The sequence below is a fragment of the Panicum virgatum genome, chromosome 3N (assembly GCF_016808335.1).
Source record: "Panicum virgatum strain AP13 chromosome 3N, P.virgatum_v5, whole genome shotgun sequence".
Lineage (NCBI taxonomy): Eukaryota > Viridiplantae > Streptophyta > Magnoliopsida > Poales > Poaceae > Panicum > Panicum virgatum.
In genome coordinates this window covers 37,691,450-37,715,267 of record NC_053147.1, presented here as the reverse complement: position 1 = coordinate 37,715,267, position 23,818 = coordinate 37,691,450, and the positions used below count along the sequence as shown (strand labels likewise).

Here is a 23,818-nt window from a genome sequence, read left to right as displayed (position 1 = left end):
CCTCCCTGACCAGGACCCCCAAGAACCCACCCCTCTGTATCTCTAGTACATCTCTCCTGACTAAGGCTGTCCACAATGGCAAGAGCAAGAGCAAATTTGCTCTTGCCTCGTTTCCCACGCCCTCTCTGTCTACAGTGCCAAACAGTACATCTACAGTGCCAAACAGTAGATTTACTCCTCCATTTCCTCCTATCGCTGTGGACGGTCTAACCATTAGCAGCTGACATCCCCCTCTCCCTACAACTTCAAGGCCACATTTCAAAACCCCAAGCTCTACTTTTAGTCAAACAAACTGCATCGATCTCTCAAGGAGAGCCAAAGGACAATGCTGGACAAGGAAGATAGGACGAGGATGCTCCCCAAGAGCTCGAGCCAGAAGACGCTCCGGGCCGCCATGCTGGAGGAGCGAGCCACCATGGCCAGCCGCCTCCTCTCCAAGGACCCCTCCTCCGTCTCCAACCCCTCCTTCCGCGTCTACTACGGCGTCGCCTCCGCGGGCTCCGTGCCCTTCATGTGGGAATCGGCGCCGGGCACGCCCAAGAACTCCATCTCCGACACCACCCTCCCGCCGCTCACCCCGCCGCCGTCCTACTACACTAACAAGGGCGCCGCCAAGACCATGTTTTCCAAGTCCCGTTCCTCCAAGAAGCTCTTGTCTTCCTCCAAACCGGCCAGCTTCGTCCAAAGCATCCTCCCCAAGCTGCGCAGGAGCCACACAATGCCGTCACGCTCACCGACGTCGGCGCCGCCGTCAAAGGATGGCACGCAGGTGCAGTGCACCCGGAGCCGGAACAGGCTGCTGGCGAGCCCGCGGTCGTCGTTCTCGTCGAACTCGAGGGGCGAAGACGAAGACGACGGTGGTACGGCGGCGTCGCCGGCGTCCACGCTATGCTTCCGGACGCGGCACTCTGGAAGCGGCACCGGGAGGCTGCATGGGCTGCTGGCGTCCGTGGTCGGAGGGCAAGGTAACGCTGCCTCTTGATTGGGGTTGTATCTCGCATTGTTCTTGGTGACATTTTTCTCTTGGTAGCGTGCTGCGTCGTCTTGCACACTGTTCTTACCTTGAGGAAATTACAAGGAGGGCTTTGTACGTCATAAAACAATGTAGTAGTGTTTTTAGTAGGATGCACTCAAAACAGGTGATGATTTCTGATTTGTTCATGCTGAAGCCAAAATAATGTGTCTTATACAGATCTATCTCTTTGTCACCGTGTGAGCACATACCTGCTTTGTCCATGCTTTCGCTATCGCCTTTAAGAAATATACTTCGTATTCAAGATTCGAGCAAGTCCATTGTTGTCACCACGCCTTGATTCTTGCTTTATAGTTACGAAAACGTCGCTCAATCTCAAATCCTGGAATATCAATATATAATCTCCAAACTTGATAGTTTTCTCAAACTGATATATATCATGATTATTTTTCCCCTTCAAGATGCTAAAATGGACCTGCACCGTACCTATCTTGAAGTCATCAACAAAGAATATGTGGAATTTTACTCAATGAGGCCACTACGAGGTCGTCCCAACTCATCAATATATAATCTTCATAGATTGTTTAATTATCAGAAAATGTTAGGGATAATAGTCCCTTGCTTTTGGACTGCAACGGGCCTTTGATTTTCTTTCTTCATATAGAACAGAGAAAAGGCCGGTGTTCTGTGTAGCTGTCGAAGCCTATACACATTGTACGCCATCTGTTTGCTATTTATTGTTTTCACATGGTGAGCTTACCACGAAAGCTGGTTTTCTGTGCATGCTTTAAAGTTTAGCTACAGGAACTTGAAACTGAAGCACACCGAACTTTCTGCTAAACATACTTGCACGTCATCTGCGTGCATCTGTAGTTCCAGCTTGATGCAGAAATTCAGCAAAAGAGTTGCACGCAGCAAGCTAAGACGACCTGTAAAAAGCAGGTGAATTCTCGCATATGTTTTCTTTAAAAAAAATGTTCAATAGGGCATCAAAGTCTCATGGTGGAATCTCCCTCTTCGATCATGTGGCCGGCCGGAAGGTACGTGTGAGACGTGATGATATGAGAGAGTAATGAGGAGCCGGCCGGACGGTGCCACTAGCTGCCTGGTACAGATGCAGTGGAAGCTTGTGAATGAATAAAGATGGATCAGGAGTCGTCAGACGACGATCGATCGACCACACAGTAGCCATGCATCTGACCATTTATTGGGAGGGCAGCCTGGTCTGATCGATTGCTGAAATGCTGTCCCCCCGTTGACCAAACTGACGCCCTGAAACTTTGCAACAAAATACTTGGTTGTTTTATCAACCCTAGGTCGATGTTTTCACATTAACATATCCAAGTAGACAATATACTAAGACGTGTGTGGTGTCCATTGCTCTCTGCTTAATGTTAACCCCCAATAGTTAGCTATAACTTTGGTCTAAATTGCTTCTTCATAACGTCCTGGCTAGGAGACCGAGACTCTTGAGGATTATTAGAACAGATCGACAGTAAACTGGCTGGCCTGCCACCACTATCAGATGATTTTGCAGCATCAAATTGTCATTCTTTGTTGCCAAGTGAAGGCTTCACTTCAGCTGCCCTGCTCTAATGTCTGCTTTCCGTATACGCAGTGAGCATACCACACTTGAATTCTATCTAATCTGTTCAGGCTAGCTAGGATTGACATGACTATGAAATAATAGGGCTCTTTTAATTTCTCCCTTGGCCTAGCAAGTGATGATCAGATCTCAAGCAAAGCAATAGCATTCATACTTAAGTAGCTACCTAATATAGCAGAGCCATAATTTTCCTTTTTCTTTAAGATGATGTTTTGATGGAAGGTGGAACACTGCTGAAACTTTCCATAGTGTCCATGGATCTAACTTATGTTCTGTGCACGAATGATCTTAAAAACTCGATGCCTTATCGGATATTTTTACATTATTAGCGCGCATTTCATTTATATGCTCATCAGTCGGGCTTCTTGAATGCAACTTTGTCAAAGGCAAAATAGTCAAAATCATTCCTGAACTATAGGGCTCGGCTCAATTTGGTCCTCGAACTATGAAAACATCCAATTTAATTCCTGAACTATCCTAATCGAACCAACTTCGTCCTTAAATTCAACATGACACGCCATGTAGGTTCCTCCAGTCACCGCGTAGTCAGCTTGGGGTATGAAATACTCGTTTTACCCTCCTTCCATAAAGCAGATTTAACATATAGCCAGCTTCCAAGCCATATCGAGCTGAGCTGGCTGGGAGGGGGTAGTGTGCCGGCAAGGATAGGGTGGCGAGGGGGCGGCGACATGCGCTACCTGAAAGGGGCGGCGACCTGGCAGGGGAGGGAGCGGTCTGGCTCGATGCGAGCTGCAAGCTGCCTGTGTAAAAGATGCCTATGGATGGAGGGTAATAAGGGTATTTCACAACCCAAGCTGACCGTGGGGCGACTGGAGGAACCTACGTGGCGTGCCACATTGAATTCAAAGATGAACTTGAGGATAGTTCAGGGACTAAATTGGACGTTTTCAAAGTTCAGGGACCAAATTGAGTCAAGCTCCATAGTTCAAGGATGACTTTGGCTATTTTGCCTTTGTCAAACTTCCATATTGGAGACTTTGTCGATGTATAAGAAGATATATCTATGAACGCAGGGCAATATCTGGATGCTTCAAATTATATAGGGTAAGGAATATGGCCCAGTTAGGCTATAGTCTGTGATTTACTGATTTTGGTGACTGTGACAACATAATCAATAGAACTAACAAATTTGTGAGCTCAGGATTGTAAAATTTCTAGGTTTCATGGATGTAGTCCAAACCATATCCAAGATATCCAATTCGCTATCATGGTGTCCAAATGGCAGCCGAGATGGGTTGGACAAGTGTCTGCAGAAAACAGGCAACCGGTTAAACCGAAGGCATGGAAAATCAATAGGACAATGTAGTGAAGAATTACAGCTAAGATCAAGTGTAGAAAAGTCAGTAGCACTGGTTAAACCGACAGTGTAAATAGGAGGCATCGATGAATTGGTACTGCCATTGTCCAGAGATCATGTCAACCAGTTGCCAAGTTCGAGAGAAAAATCCTTCACGACTGATTAAACCGATGGTGCATCAGTTGAAGGCGTCGGTTCAATGACGTAGGCAAAAGCTGGTGTGTTAGAAGGGGCCAACAGCTATATGCAACTGAACAGGGTGACCGGTTGAACCGACACCCACTAGGCAGAGCGTCGGTTTAACCAACCTTACTGGTTTTTTTATGGCCATTGGAGAAACGGCTCTATGGAGTTGCTAGGCTATACCCCCCCCCCACACACCCACACACACACACACACTTTCGCCCATTTGTGGTTGCTGGAGTTCAGGGAAGCTTCACACACATTTAAGAAGTCCTCCAAGCCACTAGAGAGCCAATTGGTCACATCTATAGGTGCTTAGCAAATCTTCGAGAGTATTAGTGCTAGCTTAGCTCCTAAGAGAGTGAGAAAGCAAGGTGTTGTTGCCTTGTGGATTCATTCTAGAGTGAACCACACCTTGTACTTATGGTGTGCGGACACCTTGTAGTCTTGGAGACTCACCGGCAAGTCTTCGACCCTCCGACTTGGTCTGGAGTGGCATCTACAACCTTGTGTGGGGGACGTGGAGACCCCCATCCTTCGTGGATAAGCTCCTTAGTGGAAAGCGGGATCAAGGTGACCGGAAAACCTGGGATGAGCCTTAGTGGCCTAGCCTTTGTGGCAAGTCAAGGGGTTCCCGAAAGAGACTTGGTGGCCAAGAAAAGCAATACTATTAGCGAATGCTTCAACAATGTAGACTAGGAGTGGCTTAGTGCTTACCGATATCATGGGATAAATCCTTGATTGAAGAGTTTGCTTTCCTCTCATCCCCTCCTTTATGTTTTGTAACGAACATGGCCCCATTTAGGCCATTTCGAGTGATTTTGGTGATTGTATGACAACGCAATAAATGGGACTAATGAGTTTGCGAGATCATACTTATAGGATTTCTTAGGTCCCTTGGATGACGTCCAAATCATATTCGAGACATCCAATGCGCCGTCGAGACGAGATGTCCAATGCACCGCCGAGACGAGACGTCCAATGCGCCGTCGAGACGAGATGTCCAATGCACCGTCGAGACAAGGCGTCCAATCCACCGCAGAAATATCAAGGCGTCTAAATGACTGCTGCGACGAGTTGGACAGGTGGAACAATAAACAGAAAATTCCAGTGGGGTCGGATAATCCGAATAAGCCAGGTCGGATAAACACTTCAAAGCAGCCAGATTATCCGACGCGTTGAAAACACAGGTCGGATTTTGAGTAGTAGCATTACTTAGAGAGCATATTTTCAGGGACTGAAAATATGCTATAGGGTCGGATTATCCGACGCTATGGAAATGAAGGTCAGACAAGGTTCGGGTGATTCTGCAGAGAGCCTGTCTGTCGAGATGGAAAATTGCCTTCAGGGTCGGATGATCTGACGTGGCATTATCTGAGCATCGGACTAATGGGCAGTAGCAATGATTCAGAACACGTTGGACTAACAGGTCGGATAAATGACGTCAGCAAAAGTTGCAAAGGGTAACGGCTACCGGGAATCTCAGTGGGGTCGGATGATCCGACGCCCTAGGGTCGGATTATCCGATGCCTACGCAGAAAAAGCAGTAACGGCTCAAAACGTCTAGTTCAAGTTGGAGGGCTATATATATGGGTTCCTCCGGTCATTTGAAGCTTGCTGGAGTTCAGAGAAACCCTAGACACTTTGAAGAAAATCTCCAAGCCAACCAAAGAGCAAATTGATCACATCCTTAGGTTTAGTTCTAGATTAGCTCTTGAGTGAGTGAGTGGGCAAGGTTGTGTGCGTTGTGCCCTGGTTCTTGAGTGAACAAAAGTGTATCTCGGTGAGCCGGCCATCCTTGGAGTCTTGGTGACTCGCCGGCACGTCTTCGACCCTCCGGCTTAGTGTGGAGCGACGACGACAAGCTTTATGCGGGGGACGTGGAGACCCCCTTCCTTGGTGGAGAAGCTCCTTAGTGGAACCCGGGATTAAGGTGACTGTAGACTTGGTGTCTTCGGAAGAGACTTGATTGCCGAGAAGTAATACTCTTTTTGAGTGCTTCAACAACGTGGATGTAAGTGTGCCTTTGTGGCTAACTGAACCACGGGTTAAATCCTCGTGTCACAAGAGTTTACATTCTCTCATCCCTCTTTAAGCTTCCGCATTTACTTATTGCAATCTTTGTGTGCCTTTACTTTCTAGAGTAGAATCTTGATAGAATTGGCTATAGGTTGCATAACTCTTTTGGGATGAGGGTTTTCACACTAGAAGAACACTAGTTGCACATCTAGATAGTATGTCTTAGTTTAATTTATGTGCAAATAGTTGGAGCTTGAGGTTAAGATTTTTAGTTTGCCTAATTCACCTCCTCCCCCTCTTAGGCTACGAGCACCCGATTCCTTTTACGTTTCCGCATTTCATACTTGCAAGTTGTGTGCCTTTACTTTATTAGTGTAGTACATTGCTAGGATTGACTATATGTTGCAAAACTTATTTTGGGATTAGAGTTTCAAATTAGTTGAACCATAGATGCACATATAGATAGCATGATCTAGTTTATATTTTGTGCGTAATTAGCTTGGGTGATAGGTTAAGGTTTTATGTTTTTCTAATTCTCCCTCCCCCTCTTAGGCTACGAGCACAGATTACTCTCATTAAGCTTCAATATCTACATCCGAAAAGGGTGTCATGCACATTTCCATGTACCATGATGTGCACTCCTGTATTATTAAAGGTTTCAATCGAAGTGAATCATCTTTCCTCCCAATCCCAGATGAAAAAAACTATTATTGTTTCTTGCCTTCCTAGTTTCTAGTTCCTAGGAAGTTTTGTTGAATCAAAACTTATGAGTTACATTGTTGGTGTTTTTTTTGTCCACGAATTAATCATAAGTTAGTTTTTAATCAAAAGTTTCACCTCACAAGTTGTGAACTTTAATCTAAGAACTGATAGTTCTCCTGAAAACCTATGGCTCATTTAACAAAAACCAAAATTTTATTTCACAAGCTGGAAAGATTATCTTCCACCAAGTTAACAGGGTGTGAAGAGGAGAAAGCGAAGCGGTCAATATAAGAGACCTAGCCAATGATCAAGAACATTGGTACCGGCCAGTAGGGGCCAGTACTAATGCAAGTACCAGGCCTAATTATTATCTCTTCTGGAGGCACTTTGGTAATGTGTTAGTATTACCAATGGGTACTAACGTGTGCATATTAGTAGACATTATATTGGTGTTACGAGCCAGTACTAGTATGCCTAACGTAAATTAGTGCCAAAGTGCATCTAGGCTATTTGCCCCTTTTTCCTTCCCAAACACTAGCCATGGATACAGATAACTCTATTCATGGCACCACGTGTTCATGGGACCTGCTGCCCAATTTTACATGTTCTGCGGGGATTTCACTCATCTAAGTGTTCTTAAGTTTAGAAACTTCCTCCTCTCACATTTTATGGTTAGGATGGTGTGTGTTTCTTGCTCTAGAGATAGAGAAATTTACAGTTTTTTGGAATGGAGTGTCAGGGTTAAGTATCACAGTTACCATGAAGAAAGGCCTTTCCGGGCCTAATCGCCAACGAGAAAACAGCCCAGGAAGGTAAGCCTAGGAGGCAAGGTGTTTTGACCAGCGCGGTCGCGCGTCAGGCGGCGACCCAAGGGTTAGGCCACATGCCGGTAAGATGCATGGCAGCCTCCCGACCCCTCACAGAACTCGAGAGGCTGGCGCCCTCCAACGGCTAGATCCGACCTCCCGAGTCCCGACCCGCTGGAAGATAGGAGGAATGAGCTGGTGGAGAAGCATTCAATGTGCCCAAGTTGATGGACGTGCACGGGAGCTCATACCCCGCCTGACAAACTGGTCAGGGGTGCTGTGAAGACCAGAGGTCTAGCACGCAAACCCCTTGGTCAGCCAGAGCATCATGATATCGCGGACCGACGACCACGCCATCTGCGCCCGTCCTGTCCCATCAATCCAAATGGGGCAGGATGTAACACATCGCCCTTCGCCATCAGATCTAAGAAAGGGGTGGCGCTGGCGCATCAGACTAGCGGGGGCCGCGGCGCACTACCAAAGCACAAGAGAAGGATCCGAGCCCCCCCCCCCCCCTCCCGCCCACCCCCACCCCCTTAACAAAGAGTTGGTCCCTAGCAGCACAGCAAGGAAGCCAGGTGAAGCCAGTTGGGGCAGCCATACGACCGTTCCGCCCATGCTATGTCTTGCTAAGGGGATGGCAGACATGACCAATGCCACACCAGCGACATTGTGGTTCAGATAAATAAGACTTGGCATCAAGCCATGATCGCAACCAGCAGCCAAAAGGCTCTATACTAGGATACATGTTGAGCTCCCAACCTCTTCGGAGGGCAACCTTGGGGCAAACCACCCCTCCTGCTCGATTGTAGCCAGTCCACAGACATTTAGGTGGAGCTGGGCCTTCAGTCTAGATAGTCTTTCAGATATTCACTCTTTCACATACAAGCACTCACTTGCAGCACCCTATTGTAAGCAACCAGGACTCGAACGTAAGGAACACAAAGAACACCACCCACACTGGACGTAGGGTGATCATCCGTATAAGGTAAAATCTCATGTGATAATAAAATTTGCATACAGTTTTAACTATGTTTCCATATCATTTTGAGCTCACAACAGGGGTTGGAGCACAGCTAGCCCGGGTGCTGTCTCCGCAACTACCAGTATAGCTATCGAGCGATGCAAATTACTCCGGTGAATGAAATACCGACATGGAGAGAATGGAGAAAGTTTTTGAATTATACAACATTTGAGCTCTAAATGTTTTTTATAGTTTGCATGTATTGACGTTACTTTGTTGAAGATGTTGATAAAAATGAGGATAGAGGACTAAATAAAGTATGCTTGTGTTTCTTGGCTTAGAGAGAGAGAGAGAGAGACATTTTGTTCTTTGAAATGGAGAGAATGTGAGATTTTTTATTCATACATCCATTTGAGCTTTAATGTTTTTTGGTTGTTTGCATGTATAGAAGTTGATGACATTTTTTATTCATACATCCATTAGAGATCAAATAATATAATCGAGTTAATTTATATGATAGGATAATTACTTAGATTATTTTGATTAAAAAATATATTAAAGCATAATTACATGGCATAATGCTAAAAAAAGTAAATTTTTTCATTTTTATTCATTTAGTAAAAAATATTAACGTAATATAGTGTAGATGAACTAGCAATGGATGCACAATGTGAACCGGTGCTTCAAGGAGTTCATTGATGGCATGCATGATTTTCCAAAGGTAGCCGAGGCCAACTACCTGTCAGGTTTCATGTGTGTCGATGCAAAGTCTGCCAGAACCGAAAGGATTATTTTTTCTCAAGGACTCTTCAACGCAACTTGTTTAGTATGGGTGTCATACCTAAGTGTATTTGTTAAACTAGGTATGAAGAAATAGGCATTATAATGGAAAATAATTGAAGGATCGGCACGGACGCCCAGATCAGGTGAATGAGAGCATTTAAAAATTCTCCTAGAGAATAAGGCATACGCTCCGAATTCAACCCCACATGCCTATCTGTTGGGAGCCCACCCGCCCAGGTTCGATCCCCGGCTGGGATGTTCTGGGTGCTGCACCGGGGTTTAATCCCGAAGCTTTCTTGGGAGCATCAAGCGCTATGGACCACAATGGGATGACGTGCCCGTCAGGTGTATGACGTGCCCGTCAACTTGCACCTCTAGAAAGCGTGTGTGTATGGGTTGTAGTGTCGGATTAGCGCTATGGACCACAATGGGATGACGTGCCCGTCAACTTGCACCTCTAGAAAGCGTGTGTGTATGGGTTGTAGTGTCCGATTAGTTAGGGAGTGAGTTTAGATACTACAACTTGTACCTAAAAACACACTGAAAAATCCAGTCGCTTGCTGTTTCTCATTTCATTTTTTTTCTGCTCCTTTTTTTCTTCCGTTACTAGTTTGATTTTCTCACATCCCCTTCCGTTACACTTTCTCTTGTATCCATTTTACAAATATTTTTAGTCTTATTTGGTTCTTCTTTTTATTTCCCTTTTTCTTTTATTTACTTACTTATTTTTTCTTCTATTTTCTAAGTAGAAGTTTGCTCTATAGATTATTCGGTCATATTAACTCATTTGTTCGCTTTATAGAATAAATTATTTGGCCATATTGACTCATTTGTTCGTGATATTTATTTTTCATTATTTATCCTGTGCAATCAAATATTTGCGATATTCATGTTTTGTTTGTTGCACATTATTATTTGTTCGTCATGTATGATTATTTGTTCGTAAAAATAAATATTTGTTTCCAGTAGACCAAAACTAATTATTTAGTAGTAAAAATATTTTTAAAAATATCATGCAAATATAGGTAAGTGTGGTCTCATTTTGAAGATTTATTGTAAAAAAGATAATGGTGCAATTTAAATTGAATTTGGACACACATTTGAGATCTATAGTTTTTGAAGTTTTAAATTTTTTGCATGTGGGATGACATCAACATCTTTGTGTTTTCTGCATGCATATACTGGCTCTTTTCTTTTCAGAAGAAACGTAAGCATCCATTACGTAGTTAACTAATTAAACACAATATGAACCCTAGGGGCATGTTTAGTTCCCAAAATTTTCCCCACACTGTAGTAACTTCGAATGTTTGACCACTAATTAGGAGTATTAAATATGGACAGCTGACAAAACTCATTCCATAACACCCGGGCAAAATCACAAAACAAATCTAATGAATCTAATTATGTAATAATTAGACACTGTCGTGCTACAATAACAATCTCTAATGATGAATTAATTATGTTTAATAAATTTGTCTCGCGATTTTCCGTCCCTCCGTGTAATTAGTTTTATAATTAATTTATATTTAATACTCCTAATTAGTGTTGCAAATGCTTCAAAAAAATTTGTGCCCAAAGTATTTTGGAAACTAAACGCGCCATATAACCGCCGCCGCCCCCCCCCCCCTCCCTCCCCCCCCCCCCCCCCCCCCCCCCCGCCCCGGACGACCGTGCAGAGTTGCTGGCCCCTTCTTGGACCATTTGCGTGCTCTGTTTGCAAAAATTCCCTACATTACTCCTAATCAGCTGAGGCGGCCCGCTAGGCTAGCCGCGCGCGGCCTGCTCCTTCCGCCCCGCTGGCTGCCGAGCGCCTGGCCGCATGCGCCCTTCGAGCGCCGCCGCTTGTCTGGCTGGCTGCCCCGCGCGTGTGCCCCTCACGCCGCAGCTGGCCGCGCCGCACGAGCGTGCCACCAGCCAAGCACTCCTCGAAATCTCCTGCGCAAGAGCAGACGAAGACTGAAGGGAAAGCAGGACCCAAATTCAAATTTTAAACGCAAATTACTTACTCAAAAATTTATGGATCCAAACGAAATTTGAACCGTGTATGTACGACTGCCAGCTTTAGTAGATCCAAAAACAAGTTTGTGAAACAATGAAGTAAATCTCGCGAATCGAAAAATTAACCGAAAACACTGAAACATAGAGGAAAAAGAAAAATGCTCAGGAATGATAAGATCAGGGGCGGAGCTCAATGGAGCTATCGGGTCGCCGGAGCCCGATAAAATTTACTAATATCAATAGAAAAATAATGTTTAGCACTGTTTCTCTACATGGTCGACCTCAGCGTTTAATACATCCGACCCCGATGGCTTTTTCATCTGGCTTCGCCCCTGGATAAGATGAACACGAGATTGATCTTTAAATTGTCTCAAGAGGCCAAGTTACAAGCCACTCGTACTTCTCTCCCTCTTCCTAACCCTAACAAATCACTCTTACAAACAAAAATAAAAGGACCTCCACCAAAAGAGATAGCTACCTCAACAACTTATCCATATATATTGGTGTACGACAAATGTCCAAAACACGCCTATACGAAGCACACAACCAAGTACCCCTCAGAGGTAAAACCATCCATGTTTTTACCGGACCACTGAATTTACGACTTTGCTTTCGGCTTGACACAAACTTCGAGATGACGCCACGTGTCCTCCATCACCATTATCCAACCGCATCGGACACAGCTCTGGTTGAGCCAAACCGGTAAACCTATTGACGCCCGATTTGGAGGCACAAACCGGCAAACTTGCCACCTCTGATTTCGACGCATGTCCGGCCTTTGCCAAGCTTTGATGCTTTCGAGTCTTTCACGCTCCCGCTGCACGAGCAGAGTACTCGAGCTTGCCATCGTTTTCCTCCTTGACTTCACATATGCCATCTTTATCACCATCTCGCCCTCCACGTACTCTTACTATGATCATGCACCAAGCCTCCACTTGTCCTTCACCACCACATGATGCATCAGTGCCAAGCCTCTTGCTTGCATGTCATCACCTCATGGTCCATCGCACCCAAGCTGGAGCTTACCCTTCACCAAGTGCTGTCGGCCATCACGTCACATCTTTCACATGCACATCAAATCCACAGGACATTATCAGTCACTTATCATCCGATGGTGATCACCATTGGCTCTCAATAATGAAGAAGAAAAGGTGACAACAATATTCCTGACTTTGCTATATAAAGTAGCTTTACTCATACAATATGGTCTGTTTGGTTGCCTAGCCAAGCCTCTAAGCAACGCTCCAGAGCTAGCCAAAATGACGCTAGGGTGGCTTGCTAGTAATGAGAACAAAGCTCGTTTCCAGTAAGCTAGGCTACCGCTAACTTTCTGTACTCAAATTTCCGCATGCCCTTACTACTCAGTCTACACAATCTCCTCACTCGGTCCCTTACGGCAGCTCCAATGTATGGAATGTGAGGGGGTGCTAAGACCATGGTATGTCATTCCTGCTAGCTCAGCAAAATTTGCTCCAATGTATAGCACCTCATTGCACCCACCCATCCATGAAGTTGGGCCCACAAGCCACAGCCTCCCCCCTTCTCTCTCCTCTAGCACTGGGTGCCCAAACAAGATACCGATGTTAGAGATTGCTAAGCTAGCAGCAGCACTCCAATGTATAGCACCTTCTCTACGTCTTTCTCTCTCCTCTTAGCACCTCCTTGAACACAAATTCACTACTAGAAAACGGGCCAAATGTACCAGCTACTGTTGCAGCCGGTACCGTTGGTACCAATGGTACCGGCTGCAACAGCAGCTGGTATCTTTGGCCTTGGACCGACCCCGTGGAGGACAATTGGCACCGGGTGGAGGTACAAACCGGTTCCAATGCGGCAGCATAGGAACCGGTTTGTACCACAACCCGGTGCCAAATGCAGACGCCGGTATAGGCACCGGTTGGTGGGACCAATAGGTGCCTATTATGCTGCAAACGGCACCGGGTACTGCCACGACCTGGTGCCGGCTGACGCTCGGGCCAAAGGCACCGGTTTGTGCCTTGACCCGGTGCTATTGAATAACATTTAGCACCGGGTCATAGGTACCAACCAGTGCCTTTTGTCCACACCTATAAATACCCCAACCTCTCCCCCCTCCAAACTATTGTAAACTCATTGTTCATGGCAGCTGAGTGAGGGGAGGGGAGGCGAATTTTTATTTTTTTTCAAAAAAAAGTTAGTTATTTTTCTCCATAACTTTGCAATTGGTTTTTAGAAGCAGTTATCATTTAATTTAGTTTATATATGTGATAATTATTTTTAGTTGTAGTATTTTATTGTAGTTATATGCGTTATCCATTTATTTGATATGTGAATACTATCAAATTATTATATTTATATGTTTTATCAATTTATTTGATAAGTGAATAGTATCGATTATTATAGTTATATGCATTATCAATTATATATTTGAATTCAAATTTTGTATGGAATATTATCATTACATATGCAAGGGTGCTTTATTTAGTTCCCTTCAAAATTCCAAACTTTACAAGATTCCACATTCGAGATGCATGCTGCGCCAATTCGAGACCCGCAGCTCAGCTAGGCCAGAAGGCACATGTGTTGTTCTTGTACAAAATAAAGCTATAGAGACAAATTTTTAGTTTCAAAAAAAGCAGTTATTTTTGTAGTTCATTTTTTAGAAGCAGTTATCATTTAATTTAGTTTATATATGTGATAATTATTTTTAGTTGTAGTATTTTATTGTAGTTATATGCGTTATCCATTTATTTGATATGTGAATACTATCAAATTATTTATATGTTTTATCAATTTATTTGATAATGAATAGTATCGATTTATTATAGTTATATGCATTATCAATTATATTTGAATTCAAATTTTGTATGGAAATATTATCAATTACATATGCAAGGGTGCTTTATTTAGTTCCCTTCAAAATTCCAAAACTTTACAAGATTCCACATTCGAGATGCATGCTGCGCCAATTCGAGACCCGCAGCTCAGCTAGGCCAGAAGGCCACATGTGTTGTTTCTTGTACAAAAATATAAAGTTCCATATAGAGAAACAAAGTTTTTACACAGTTATGCAGTCAGAAGACCATATGCATCGTTATAATTTTGTAGTTCAGTTTTATTAATAGCATATTCAATATTAGTTATAAATTGGTAGTATGAATGAACTATTTGTACACTACAATGATGTATATAAATGTATTGTGGACCCAGATGAGTCGGCAATAGATGTACATGGCCGACCGGCATTCAAAGGAGTTCATTGATGGCGTGCATGAATTCATAGAAGCGGCCGAGAAACACAAGTATGACGGTTTCGTTCGTTGTGCATGCAAATTCTGTAAGAATGAGAAGGATTACTCATCATCAAGAACCATGCACAGTCACTTGTTCAATAGTGGTTTCATGCCGAACTACTATGTTTGGACCAAGCATGGCAAAAGAGGAATTATGCTGGATAATAATATAGAAGAAGAGGACAGGATTCCTGACTTTGCAGCCAATTATAATGCCTTTTTCAATGACACTGCAAATGGGTGAGCCTGAAGAAGATACTAAAGGATACGTTGTAGAAGATGATCTTGGTCAGATGCTGCGCGAAGCTGAGGAAGGTTGCGAAACAGAAAAGGAATCGAGAGATCTGAAGCGTATGTTGGAGGACTACAGAACATTATTGTACCCTGATTGCAAACAAGACCAAAAGAAGTTGAGTACAACATTGGAATTGTTGCAATGGAAGGCATCAAATGGTTTGTTTGACAAGGGATTCGAGGAGTTGCTGAAACTTATAAAAAACTTACTCCCTGAGGGTAACACCTTGCCGGCGACAACATACGAGGCAAAAAAAGTTGTTTGTCCTTTAAGATTAGAGGCACAGAAGATACATGCTTGTCCTAATGACTGCATCCTATATCGAGGTGAGTATGAAAATTTGGATTCATGCCCTGTATGCAACGCATGCCGGTATAAGATCCCTCAAGATGATCCAAGCGACGTTGACGGGATGCGTGTCAAGAAGAGGGTGCCTGCCATGGTGATGTGGTATTTCCCTCTAATACCACGTCTGAAACGTTTGTTCATGAACAAAATGAATGCTAAATTGATGCGATGGCACAAAGAAAAATGTAAGTAAGACAATATGTTGAGACACCTCGCTGATGGGTCGCAGTGGAGAAAAATGGACAGAACATTCCCAACATTTGCAAATGATGCGAGGAACATAAGGTTCGGCTTAAGTACGGATGGCATGAATTCTTTCGGTGAGCAGAGCAGTGGCCATAGTACCTGGCCTGTGACACTCTGTATATACAACCTTCCTCCCTGGTTGTGTATAAAGCGGAAATTCATTATGATGCCGGTGCTTATCCCCGGCCCGAAGCAACTCGGTAACGATATAGATGTGTATCTGAAACCACTGATTGAGGATCTTCTATTGTTGTGGAAAGAGGAGGGTGTTCATATGTGGGATGTGCACGCAGAGGATCATTTTAACCTTCGTTCATTACTTTTCGTAACCACCAACGATTGGCCAGCACTAAGTAACCTCTCCGGACAATCCAATAAGGGTTATAGGGCATGCACCCATTGTTTAGAAGAAACCGACAGCACGTACCTCAAGCAGTATAGGAAGATCATGTATATGGGTCATCGTCAATTTCTTCCGATCAAGCACCCATTAAGGAGGAGGCATGCTCACTACGATGGAAAGGCAGATCATCGTACCAAGCCTAGACACCGTTGTGGGAAAATAGTATTTGAAATGGTCAAAGATATAAAAGTACTATTCGGAAAAGGACCTGGCAGTAGATCAGTGCAGAGTGATGACGGACGTGCACCTATGTGGAAGAAGAAGAATATTTTTTGGGAGTTATCTTATTGGGAAGTCTTATACGTCCGCCACGCAATTTATGTGATGCACCTAACAAAAAAACTTTGTGTGAACCAGGCTTTCTTGGTGTCTATGGTAAACCAAAGGATACATTGGAAGCGCGGCAAGATCTTCAACGTATGAAACAACGGGCCGCCCTACATCCAGAAAAAAGGGATAAAGGACGTCATTATCTAGGTCCTGCATGCTACACTCTTAGTAAGGAAGAGAAGCAAAGTATGTTCGACAGTTTGAACAATATCAAGGTCCCATCAGGCTACTCTTCGAATATAAAGAGGCTACTGAACTTGAAAGAGAAGAAATTCGTACACGTAAAATCCCATGAATATCACGAGTTGATGACGCAATTGATTCCAGTTGCACTTAGAGGTATTCTACCAGCTAATGTTCGAGCAACAATTATAAAGCTGTGTGCCTTTCTCAACACAATTTCTCAGAAGGAAATTGATCCATCGAGTTTAAGCAGGCTACAAGAGGATATTGTCCAAAGTTTAGTCAGTCTTGAAATGATATTTCCTCCATCATTCTTCAATATTATGACGCATCTTCTAGTTCACCTGGTCAAAGAGATTGGTATTCTGGGTCCTGTTTTCCTTCATAATATGTTCCCTTTTGAACGATACTTTGTAGTCCTAAAGAAATACGTTCGTAATCGGGCTCGTCCAAAAGGAAGCATTGCGAAGGGTTACGTCATAGAGGAGGTCATTGAGTTTTGTGTTGACTATGTGGAAGAACTCTGCCCAATTGGGATTCCAGTATCATGTCATGAGGGGCGACTGATTGGAAAGGACACAGTTGGAAGAAAATCAGTAAATGCCACAGATCATGCCATGTTGAGCAAAGCACATCTCACAGTTCTGCAACAATCAGTCTTGGTGGCTCCATACATGGAGGAGCACATCCAAATTGTGCGAAGCATATACTCTTTGAAGTCTGAGACATGGATTACAAAACATCATAACGATACATTCGCCACCTGGTTGCAGAAGAAAGTCATGGCCAACGATCAAATTCATGAGCAGCTAGCTTGGCTGGCCAGGGGTCCGGCAAATTCAATCCTGATGTACCAAGGATATGAAATTAATGGTTACACATTTTATACAAAGAGCCCAAGATAACAAGAGCACCAATCAAAATAGTGGTGTCCGTATAGATGCCACCGACTCTAGTGGCCAAACGAACTCATATTTTGGTTACATTGAAGAAATCTGGGAACTCGACTATGGGCTGTTGAAGATACCTCTATTTCGTTGTCAATGGGTTAAACTCACAGAAAAAGGTGTCGATATCGACGAGTACGGAATGACAACGGTAGACCTCAAAGAGCTTGGCTATCGAGACGAACCATTCGTCCTAGCTAAAGATGTCACTCAAGTTTTCTATGTGCAGGACATGTCTAGTAAACCGAGAAAGGACAAGTCCGGGAATAAATCAAGTTTTGTAGGTGCCAGAGATGAGCCAAAGCGCCATATTGTTCTGGCAGGAAAAAGAAAAATTGTGGGAGTCGACGATGTCACAGATGAAGAAGAATACAATAAGGTTGAAGATATGACTCCGTTCGCAGTGGAGGTTGACACAAGTATTCTTTTAGCCGAAGAGGAGGCTCCGTACGCACGTCATGATCATAATGAAGGAACGATTGTAAAGCGAACTATCGTTAATACTCCCTTAGTTGAATAATTATGTCTTGTAATATTTTCTGTAAACATTATCAAATTTCTTATGCAATGAATTGATTTATTGGGCAATTAAATGATTTATTATACAATTATTTGATTTATTATGATTTATTATGCAATTAAAATGCTTAGTTATGCACCTAAATGATTTATCATGTAGTAATTAGAATTATTGTGCATTTAAATGATTTATTATGCAATTATAATAATTAGTTATGCACCTAAATGATTTATTATGTAGTAATTAAAATTATTGTGCATTAAAAAGATTTATTATTCAATTAACTAATTTATTAGATGATTAAATTATTTATTAGGCTATTAAATGATTTATTAGGCTATTAATGTAATTATTTGCTTTGAACATTATCATATTTATTGGGCAATTAACTGATTTACTAGGTATTTATCAGATTTATTATTTAATTAACTAATTTATTAGACGATTAAATGATTTATTAGGCTATTAATGTAATTATTAGGCAATTAACTTATTTACTAGGCATTATATAATTTATTAGGTACAATAATTTTTTCGAAAACCATGAAGCAATATTTGATTTATTGGGCAATTAACAGATTTATTACGCAACTAACAGATTTATTAGAGAAACAGAAAAGGGAAAAGAAAAGAAACAGAAAATCCTTAGGTACCGGTTCAAAATATGAACCGGTACCTAAGGCTGCCTAGTCCCAAAAAGGGGTTGAGAAGTTTCGAACCGTGGCCGCGGCGAACAAAATTCCTAGAGTTACCATTGCGCTATCGAGTAATTTCAGTTAGATCATCGCCAACAAGCTAGAAAAGCAAATGTCGTGGAAGCCTTAGGCACCGGTTTTCGTTCCCCACCCGGTGCCAAATGGGAATTTCAGTTCCCGCCCGTTGGGCACCTAAGGCACCGGGTGGGAGGTCACCCAGTACCTAAGGCTTTCCTTAGGCACCGGTTGGATACCCAACCGGTCCCTAAGGCTGCCTTAGGTATCGGGTGACTTTATCACCTGGTGCCAAAGGCTTCCACCATATAAGCACCGGCCCTCTCCATCTTCCTCCACTCGCTGCCGCCCTCCGCCGCCGCCGCGCCGCCGCCCCACATCGACACTCCTCGCTCTACAGCTCTGCGCCACCGAGCACCGCTCCCGTGCGCCGCTGCCGTCGATCCGCCGTCCCGCCGTGCCTCTTCGCCTCCCGTTCGTCACCGGAGCTAGGTGAGGTGGTGAGGAAGCCCCATACCCCCTTTCCCCTCTCTCTCTCTCTGTCGCTCTATCTCGCCGGCGATTCCTCGCCGAAGCCGCGGCTTCGCCCCCTCGCCGCCGAGCGGCCACCTCCGGCCACTGCCGCTCCTCCTGGACCCCCTAGCTGCGTTCCCCGTCACCCCCTCTCCCTCCCCGGCCTAACCCCGCCACGAACCGAGCCCCGGAGCACCGTTTTCGGTGTACTCCGGCGGTCCGCCACCGCCTCTGCTCACCGCCGGCGCAAAAGCGCCGCCCGCCCGAGCCACTGGCTCCACCTAGCGCCAAGCCGCGCCGTCGCCAGAGCCGCTAGCCAAGCCACCATCCGCCTAAGCCGTCGCCCGAGCAGAGCCGAGCCGCAGCTGAGCCAGCAGCCGCGTCTCAAGCCGCCCCCACCCTTTTTCAGCCATTAGATCGAGATCCAACGGATCGGATCTGTTAGATCTGAGTCGAACCAGAGCCGCCCTGGCGCTTTTGCTAAAGAGACCCTGAGTTTCTTGAAAATTAACCCGCAGTCCTTCCTAGTTCAAAAGAAATTCCAGAGAGGCCATTTCTATATTTTTCTTGCAAATAAGCCCCTAGAATCTTGTTTTTGCCATATCTTTCACATTTTGACTCCGATTTTAGCGATTCTTGCGCTCACGCGATCCTTGCATCATGCTCTACATCTTTTTTAACTTTTCCAGTAATATTTTTACTGTTTTTGTACTGTTTCTTATTTGTATTATTTTTTCCTCTTGTGTGATCGTGTAAACGACGTGCCATTCGAGTGTGATCTTTCGAGGTGAGATAATTTTTTTCTAAACCCATTAATGGACTTTCTATTATTAGTCTTATGTATAGTGTACAATGTTTTCATTATATATAGTGTATAATTTAGTTATAGAATTTAGTTATTAGAGAGACTTTATTTAATCATGTATTTAAATAGAGAGTGAATAATGCTTGTACTTATGTATTTATCATGTATTTCTATAACTCATGTATTTATCATGTAACTCATGTATTTATCATGTAACTCGTGTATTTCTGTAACTCATGCATGTATTTATGTATTATGAATTCTTCATTCTTCATTATGAAATCAAACACGATGCTCTCTCCTTAACGACTTCTTAACGGCGATCGGTCTCTCGCTAACTCTCGTTGTCTCCTTGTCCCCGACGCTCTCGCTGTCTCCCCACCGACGCTCTCTCGCTGTCTCCTCACCGATGCTCGGTCTCTCGCTCACACACACGCGCGCGCGCACACACAGACACAGTCTCACACACACACACACACACTCACTCACACACACTCACACTGACACACACACACACACTAACTCTCTCTCTCTTTATCCCACTAACACACATAGACTCACACACACACTCACTAACTCTCTCTCTTTCTCTGTCCCACTAACACACAAACACACACACCCTCTCTCTCTCTCCCTCTAACATACATACACTCTCTCTCTCACACACACACACACACTCTCTCTTTCAAACACGCATATTCATTCAAAGAATTGAATTCTCCTGCTTCATTTAAGGATGGACACATACTCAAACACATTTTTACGGTTTCAGTTAAGGATGGACCCCTTCGGTGATGACGAGGTCGCCGAGCAATACATGTTGGACGCAATAAACGAAGATACGAGGGCCAACACCACCCAGGCAATCACTGAAGAAGATGCTCGGACAGCTGATTCGTTTCTGAATATGTCTGGAGATGCCGATGAAGAAGATGACTTTGCGCCGCCGCCCAATCAACAGCAGCATGTTCCAATATGAATCTTAAAACTATATGCATGGTGACTTCAGTAGATTAGTTTTGCGATTAATATATCTTTTCTGTAATTTAGTCGACCTCCGCATCGACTTCGTTGAGCCAGTCAAAAGGGAGACGCCGGCCAACCAAGAAAATGGAGGGAAGACAGGTCATCACAAAAGTGGACGCAGAGGGCTGTCCAAGTGCTCCAGAGGTTGCTAGCACAAAATTGTCAACCAATGTGGGGTTATTGTTCGGGCAAGAATTCCGATCACCACAAGACTATGGAAAACGAGCAAACCCGAAGAACAGCAACACGCCATGCTTGCACATCAGAAGGAAATACTATGGGCAGAACTCAAGGATATGTTCACTCTTCCTGAAGGAGTTGACCAAGAACTTGTGAAGAAATGTGCCTTGAAAAAGATGGCCCTTGCCTTTGCAACTTTCAAGAAGAAGTTGTACATCAATTACATCAAGAAGGATAAGGAGCCGAACTGGGACGATCTTCCTCAGATTAAACCATTCTGGGAGGAGTTCAAACAACACAAACTATCAGAGGAAGCCCAAGAAAAATCCGAACAGGCCAAGGTGAATGCAGCAAATAAGAAGTACAGCCACCACCTTGGGGCTGCTGGGTACAAGAAGTCGGTAAAAAAATGGCAGAAGACGGAGCAGGATCTTATGGATAGAGGCATCAGGCCGACGACTTGGGATTGGCCGGATAGATCCAAGTGGTTGTTATTTGGTAATGGCGTGATACTAAACCAGTTGGATGGAAGTTTGGTCGTGCCCGAGCATATGCAAGAAGTGTCCCGCGATCTAGTCGCTGCAATAGATGAGACCCAATAAGGAACATTCCAGCCTCAAAGGGAGAATGATGAGCTAACAAGGGCATTAAAGAATCCGGAACACCCTAGATGAGCCCGCGGCATCGGCTTGGTCCCATGGAAAGTTGCTTGGGCCAGAGATTCCTCTTACAAGACTCACCGAAAGAGCAAAGCCGAACAGGAAGAGAAACTTCGTGCCTTGCAAGAAGAGATGACCAGGAAGGTTGTGTCCTTGGAATCTCAGATGGACGCCAGGGTCAATAAGGCAGTGCAACTAGCTCTGAGCCAAAAGGGCACTGCTGGGTCGCACTCGGATGTTGTGATAAGCCCGGTCTCTCAGCGACGCAGCAGCTGTGCATCCACAGCGGCGCTCGACGTACAAGTTGAACAGCAACCCCAGATTGAGCCAACGGCGGTAGATGACCAGAGGTATCCAGTGGACGATGTCACCATGCCGACACCGTGCGAGCTTCATATGCGAGCAAGAAATATATCCATTCATGTCGCATACGGGTCAGCCCTGCCCCTAAATCCTTCTACTACAATTCAAGGAAGGCCGATACCCCCTGGCTAGACCTTCGTCACAGTCGAGCAGATACTTGGAAACAATGAGGATCTTGAGCTCAACTTCGTTGGAGGGGATGGAGAGAAGACATTGGTAGACGCACTACACGGGGTCGTTCTATGGCGCAAGGTCGACATCAAACTTACTGCAAGCACAACGGCTCCCGTGCAGACCGATCGCCCATCTCCACGGTCTCCCTAACCGCCATCCCCACAACCACCTCCTTCACCACCGTCTCCGCCGGCACAAAGGGCCACGAGTACTCCAACTCCTCCTGACCCAGAAAAAGGAAAGAAAAAGACTGCATCCCTCCCAGCGGCTGGACCCTCAAAGAAGAAGCAGAAAACGGTCGAAAGAAAATTAACCTACGAGAAAACCGCTGAGGAGTTGGAAGAGGAGACTGCTCGATATATAAAAGAACAATTGAAGCCTAAAGTCCCCCCGCTGAGGGAAAAGGTACCTCTAGAACTAGGGAAAAAGCTTCTCGCAAACCTAGACAACCCACCAAAACTGAAAAGCTTATCCTCGGACTATGATCGTACTCTGACAAAAGCACACAAGGTGAGAAATCTAAAGAAAAAATGTGGCAAGACCATTCCTTAGCTTGGCACACAACAAAAAGGACTCGAGCCCCTCCGGGTGCCAGGGTTGCCACTCCTACCCCCGACGGGCGTACAACTCCCGGCGGACCTACAGGCCGCGATATTTCTTTCTGAAACTGGATTAACGCTAGAGGAGGCAATGGGGCAAGTGGAGGCGGAAATCCCTGTCGCTCCCGTTCTTACTCCATTCCAGCATGAAAAACCTTTTGTCACTGAGGAAGAGGAGAAAAGTCTAGGCACGCAGATGTTCAATTTGTATAGATGGTACCTGCGAATGTCGAATGACGAAGGGAAAATATTTGCAGTCAAGTATCGTGACCATGATTTCTTCCGCGGGGAGGATGACTTCTGGGTGTACTTCGAAAATTTATATCACATTTACCATCGACAAGCCCTCGACATCTCTATCATCACCATTTGGGTGTTGTAAGTATCACTTACCTCTATATTAATACTTTTTGTTAACAAAAACATAATTATATGTGTGCATTATAAATTTCAATTGTATCATTTAGACAGGAGACCCAAAGAAGCTGAAAACATGTATGGCACCATCAGATCGGCTTCATGTCTCCTTTGCTAGTCAACCAGAAAGTGCTCAACGAAAATTTCAAGGAAACGTGCCAAAACATGTATGATTCATTGACTAGGCAAAATTACAAATCCTATATATTCATACGATACAACTTTGGGTAAGCCTTGGTCGACTCAATCCTCTGTTATATTACTAAATAAATACTAAGTCGTCTAATGCATGTATGTATATATCCTATCTATATCTGCAGTTATCATTGGATTTTACTCATACTTTCCGTAGAGACCAGCAATCTTATAATCTTTGACTCAATGAGAAATCCAAAGTCCGCAATCCAACATATCCTAGACCCCTTAAACAGGTAAGTTCAGTTTGCACAATCAAATCTTTTTTCTGTTAATAACAA

General features: G+C 44.3%; 1 protein-coding gene across 1 annotated transcript; it reads left to right on the top strand.

Moving 5' to 3' along the window:
• The first annotated feature begins 212 nt into the window (after positions 1–212).
• On the top strand, positions 213–1,203 carry LOC120665891. Its single transcript, XM_039945606.1, has one exon. It carries the CDS (start codon positions 326–328, stop codon positions 980–982), a length of 657 nt encoding a protein of 218 aa, XP_039801540.1. The 5' UTR covers positions 213–325; the 3' UTR covers positions 983–1,203.
• The last annotated feature ends 22,615 nt before the right edge of the window (positions 1,204–23,818 follow it).